This window comes from Anomaloglossus baeobatrachus, chromosome 1, assembly GCF_048569485.1.
Source record: "Anomaloglossus baeobatrachus isolate aAnoBae1 chromosome 1, aAnoBae1.hap1, whole genome shotgun sequence".
In the NCBI taxonomy this organism is placed as follows: domain Eukaryota; kingdom Metazoa; phylum Chordata; class Amphibia; order Anura; family Aromobatidae; genus Anomaloglossus; species Anomaloglossus baeobatrachus.
Window position 1 is genome coordinate 744,910,529 of NC_134353.1, and position 6,000 is coordinate 744,916,528.

The 6,000-nt window shown below is 47.8% G+C and overlaps 1 protein-coding gene across 2 annotated transcripts in view; it reads left to right on the plus strand.

The window, feature by feature from the left end:
• The window catches only part of VPS33A (VPS33A core subunit of CORVET and HOPS complexes), a 95,833-nt gene extending 93,682 nt beyond the window's left edge, over positions 1-2,151 (plus strand). For both annotated transcript variants that reach the window (XM_075323211.1, XM_075323220.1), the window contains exon 13: positions 1,417-2,151. In XM_075323211.1, the coding sequence (XP_075179326.1) occupies positions 1,417-1,610 (194 nt within the window). In that variant the 3' untranslated portion in view covers positions 1,611-2,151. The remainder of the gene's footprint in view (positions 1-1,416) is intronic.
• Positions 2,152-6,000: the final 3,849 nt, after the last annotated feature.

Consider the following 6,000-nt stretch of genomic DNA (forward strand, 5'->3'; position numbering starts at 1 on the left):
AGTGAGATAGACAGCTTTACACCAGCAGCAGGCAGGACGTTGGACAGATCAGCAGAAGGACCCAGCGATGGAGGCAGATGTGATCGGGCCAGTGAAGACCTCGGACGACCCGTGAAGGCAGGTAAGAGGACGTCGGGGGGGGCAGGGGGGGATGGGGAGAGGGGGGGTCAGGGGGGGGCAGATGGGGGGGGTTAGAGGGAGAGCAGAGGGGGCGGAGAAGCAAAGGCAGAAGGAAGGAACCTTGGAAGCAGAATAGAGATGACAGAGGAGGCAGGCAGATCGCGTGGGGAGCAGATCGGGATGCCGGGGGGCAGATCGGGGCGTAGGGGGGCAGATCGGGGCGTAGGGGGGCAGATCTGGGGGGGCACGGGCAGGGGCCTTCACGGGAGCGCGCAGGGGCCTTCACGGGAGCGCGCAGGGGCCATCGCCGGAGCGCAATACTTACCTTTGGAGCTGGCGCGGTGACAGCAGAGGCGGCGTCTGCGGCGGCAGCAGCGGTGGCGTGGTACCAAAAGTACCAGCCACTCCACGCTGCAGCCATGTTGGGGGAGGGTCCCCAGAGCAGTACAGGCCTGGGGAGGGCGGCCACCGGCAGATCAGACCGCCCCACTGCACACTGATTGGAGCGATTGCGCGTCATAGCACGATCGCTCCAATCAGTGCTGCAGGGGCTGGGGGCGACATGTTTGAGGTCCACCTATGATATGCTGCAGCAGCTGCGGCATCTCATAGCTGGATCTCACAGGATCGCACTAATTTGGGCATTATTTTTGCCGAAATTAGTGCGATCGATGTGGTTGGCGGTTCAGATTTGAACAGCCAATCACATCGATCATCGATAGGGGGTGGCGATGCCACCCCCCCTGGGGTCAAGCAAAGGTCCCCTGCTGTAAGAAACAGCAGGGGACATCATTTGAAAGCCGTTGCTATGGCCACGGCAATCAAATGAAGTTTAGGCAGTAAAATTACGTCCCTGGTCGTTAAGTCACGTTAAAATAGGACGTAATTTTACTGCCCGCGGTCGTGAAGGGGTTAAATAATGAAAAATTGCTTGCGCTGACAAAATGCATCAAAAAAATGACCTGGTCGCTCTTCAGTTGTCCCATTGAATTGCAAAGTGCATAGCATTTTCTGAGCAGATAAGTGCAAGAATAGTCAGTAGGTAACTTTTTGTAATTGCACAGCATTATACTGTATATGCACAGCAAGTAATCTTTACATAGAAATGGCCTTCTGATGGAGAACATGTGACCAGACCTATTAATCACCCATTTTTCTTGTATAATACCTGTGAGCAAGAAGCTGGATCTCCAATTTGGAATAATAGGAAAGTTCTAATATTTGTGACCCCCCCCCCCCCCTCCTGTTTTTTGTATGTATTTCCTGTAATATCTTGCTTATTTTATAACCTTTCAGGTCAACAAGGGGAGAACAAAGTGATGCTGATCTTTTTCCTTGGTGGAGTTACCTTTGCTGAAATTGCTGCCTTGCGGTTCCTTTCTCAGCTCGAGGATGGTGGGACTGAATACATAATTGCCACCACCAAACTGATCAATGGCACTACATGGATTAAATCTCTAATGGAAAAGCTTGAGCCACCACCATTTTAAATTGAATTCCCATGATGTGGGAATAGCAATAAGGTGTTTCACTTTGGAAGAATTTGCTAAAGTTTTGGAAATGACTCTAAAATACCATGGAAGGGTTATTGTAAGCTGTAGTAACCATAGTAGAAGTGGATTATACTCGACGCCTGGATTAATGCTCTGCGCCTTGAATAATTCTGTGCTCTAAATTACCCAACACCTCCTAAAGCTTGCTTGTTCTCATTCTCAAAGAACAGATCTTGGTTTAGACAGCTGACATACATAACATGGAACCTGATTATAGGTGATCACAAAAAAACAGCAACAAAAAGTGAGGTTTTTATGTGGGGGTTTTTTGGTACTGTATATACTGCACCATGTGCTAAAGATTAAGAACAGTCCTGTAGTTTTGTGCATAAGCTTACGTTTAAAATTAATTTTTACATTGTTACATGAACTTGTTACCATTTAGCCCCAATTTAATTTAAAAAAAGTATCTGTCTAGATAAAGTTTAAGAATTAACTGTCACATTTGCTATTTTGAATAATATCTGTATTCCTGAGATGTTTTATAGCTTTTATTTTTCAAGCAGTTCCCCTTTTGTAGACACAATTGTGTTTTTTCCACTTCTATTCCCCTCACAAGCAGGGCTGTGGAGTCTTGTTAGCCAAACCTCCGACTTTTCAATTTCTCAGACTTACATGGCTCATGTTTTAAGTGATAAATTTACTGTACTAAAATGGGAACATCGGGCATCTCATCTTGAAATAGGAAATACGGAACTCCTGAAAAGAGCAAGTGTCCGGCTAAGATCCAACTCTGTACATTATAGCTAGAGCCAAAATACAGCACTCTGAAGCAAATATTAATAAGTGGACTTTAATCATGGTCAGATGAGAATCATTAAACACGTGACGTTTCAGTTGGAAGACTTTTATCAAGCATACACTACGGAAAATAATGCAAAAAAAATTAAAATTTTAAATACATCTAGAAAAACACCCAAAAAATGCATAACATATATATAGAAAAAGAGCATGTATATACAAAGCCGACAAGAGTAATGATGTAGAGTACCAGAAAAGCAGATATTAAATGGTGCGTTTATATTATATGTATTTACTCTCTATTATGCCATAGATTATAATGTGGCTTTTTGATGATGGAAATGAACAGTAGCCTTCAGGGTAACTGAGTTGGATAAACCGATGTCCCCCAAAAGAATATGGATGAGCATGGTAACCCAAATTTTGTGTCAGCCCTGGTGCCTGCTCATGGATCCAAGTAATAGAGTGGAGTGGATACAGATGATGGGGTAATAGAGTATTTGATACTTCCTGTAGTGATAAGTGTTTGGGGAGAATGTAAAGACGCTGTCTTGATGAAGGCTGCTGTTGGTACAATACTGGCTGTAGTGCTTGCAAATCCTCTCATATAATATAAATACTGTGCTGCAAAGAGACATTTAATATCTGCGTCTCCGGTGCTCTACATAATTATGTATGTAATTTTAGTGGGCCAGAAGTATGGATTTACCCTGATAAAGAGTAAAGTTGAATTCAAAATTGCGGCTCAAATATTTTGCCCATTCCATGTACTAATATGCCACAAACGGTACTTATGGCACACCCTGTGTAATCATTTTCTTTGCTGTAGAAGACCAAAGTGAGGTTGTCTGACTGAATCTGAACATGATGACTATCTAGGAGAGATTGGAAATGCAGTAGGGCTAGCTTGATAGTCCTGAGGTCTCTCATATTGGAGGAAAGAGTGGAGTTCTGATTAGACTACAACTGCTGAACCCACATGGTTCCTGCATGAGCATCCCAGCCTGAGCCTGATGCATCTATCCTGAGGACATCTTCCAAGAGTCAATCACCATTGCAGGTCTTGACTGAGAGATGACATTACTACCATAGGGGCATCAAGGTTTGTAAAATCTCTGTCCCAGAACCTCAGAATATTGTTTTGAATAATCCTGATATGTGCTCTGGCCCTGGGTAAAACTTCTATCGAGAATAGAAGATGACACAATATTGTCAGTGCTTGGCAAATCAAAACTCCGCTTACAGATAACAGAAGTGACAAGTTATGGTAGAGCTTTCTTTTCTTTGTCGCTCCATTGGGAGACCCAGACAATTGGGTGTATAGCTATTGCCTCCGGAGGCCACACAAAGTATTACACTCAAAAGTGTAAGGCCCCTCCCCTTCTGGCTATACACCCCCAGTGGGATCACTGGCTCATCAGTTTTCATGCTTTGTGCAAGGAGGTCAGACATCCACGCATAGCTCCACTGTTTAGTCAGCAGCAGCTGCTGACTATGTCGGATGGAAGAAAAGAGGGCCCATACAGGGCTCCCAGCATGCTCCCTTCTCACCCCACTTTATGTCGGAGGTGTTTGTTAAGGTTGAGGTACCCATTGCGGGTACGGAGGCTGGAGCCCACATGCTGATTCCTTCCCCATCCCTGTTACAGGGCTCTGGGCGAAGTGGGATTTTAACGGTCTCCAGGCACTGAGACCGTGCTCCATCTGCAGCCCCTGGAGAAGACGCTGGATATGGAGCGGAGTACATCAGGGACATGGCCCTGCTTCCTCAAGGTACTCTGTGTCCCCGTGCATTTCGCACGCACACCGCAGCATTGCTGGGTGTGTTAGTGCGCCGGGGACATCAGCGCTGCTGCGCTTGTGCCATTGTCTCACTTCAGCTTAGCTGAGTGGGCAGACTTATGTAGAACGGTCGCGCCGGCCGCTGGGACTGCGACGCGGCTGGGACTTGTGGTGCGCCGGGGACTTCCGCGCTGGCCGCGCTTTTACGGCGGCCGCGCTTATAAATCGAGTCCCCGGCTTTTGCGGCCTAGTTCGTTCGTTAACGCCCACAGGCCTGCCAGTCAGGGTAGGGGCGTGACGCTGCACATCACGGCAGCCCGGAGAGCTGGAGTATGTTTTGCATACTCCACCCCTCTCACTGTGTGCACTGTGAAACCGGATTCCCGCACTTTCTCAAGCACGCCCACGGCTTCCTTCTCTAACACAGGACGCCGGCAGCCATTATTGTCAGTTCTTTCTATAGCGATAAAACAGACAAGTGTGGGAACACCCTGACAGGGATTCTGAGGTTCACACAATCGCTGTGAGCAGGCGTTAATCAGCACTTGTGGTGCTAACCCCACTAGTGCCGAAGTGCATTGACATATATGCTTCTACGCTATGCATTGCACTGTTTTGGTCGTACTTTTGTATATATCCTCCTTATTGTGCGGAGGAGATTACAGCATACTGTCTGTGGAAAACAGAGGTGCAGAAGCACATGTTTTCCATGCAGCCGGTACAGCAGGTACGGCTATATGGCCGGCAGGTTACATACACCCCCATTGTATGCAACTCAGCCGGAGTCTCTGCTAATGATCCAGAGGCTGGGGATGAAGTCTGCAGTGTTTACTGACAGATTTTCTGAGACTATGGCTGTGATACTAGAAGCCGTACAGTCCAGACAAGTCTCTCACACCATGAGCACTGTTGAATCATTGATCCATGGTCCCCCTCAGTGTGAACAATTACAGCTCCGAGGGGGTCACGTGCATCCCAGAGTCACGGCTCTGACACGGACGACAGTCCCAGACAGCCTAAGCGGGCTCGCTGAGCGGCCCTCAGTTTCATCGCACTGGTCAGGGTCCCGCAGGTGGACTCTCTGGGTGCTGAAGCGGAGATAGCTGCTCAGGAGTCTTATCCTGAGACCGCTCTCAATCTCGGTACACCTGATGGGGACGCCATAGTGTATTATCTTATAGCGTCCATCAATAGAATGTTGGTCATTTCTCCCTCAGCTCCTTCTGTGAAGGAGCCAGCTGTACGGCAGGAGAAATTCTATTTCAGGTATCCCAAGCGTAAATTAGGTATTTTTCTGGACCACTCTGCCTTCAGAGAGATAGTCCAAAAACACCACGCTTATCCAGATAAGCGCTTCTCCAAGCGGCTTAAGATACACGTTATCCCTGCCCCTGACGTGGTCAAGGGCTGGACCCAGTGTCCCAAGGGACATCCTCCACTCTCCAGGCTTGTGGCTAGATCCATAATTGCAGTGGAAGATGGGGTTCCACTTACAGATGCCGCTGACAGACAGATGGATCTCTGGTCGAAATCCACCTATGAGGCTGTAGGCGCGCCGTTGGCTCCAGCATTCGCAGCCATAGAGGCACTCCAAGCCATTTCAGCTTGTCTTACACAGATGGACACAGTCACACGTACATCTGTACCGCAGGTGGCATCCTTAACCTCTCAAATGTTTGCATTTGCGTCTTACGCGATCACGCCTGTCCTACACTCTACGAGCCGTACGACAGAGGCGTCTGCTCACTCCGTGTTTTTACGCAGACCCTGGTCGTTAAGTGAATGGAAGGCAGATTTTGCTTCC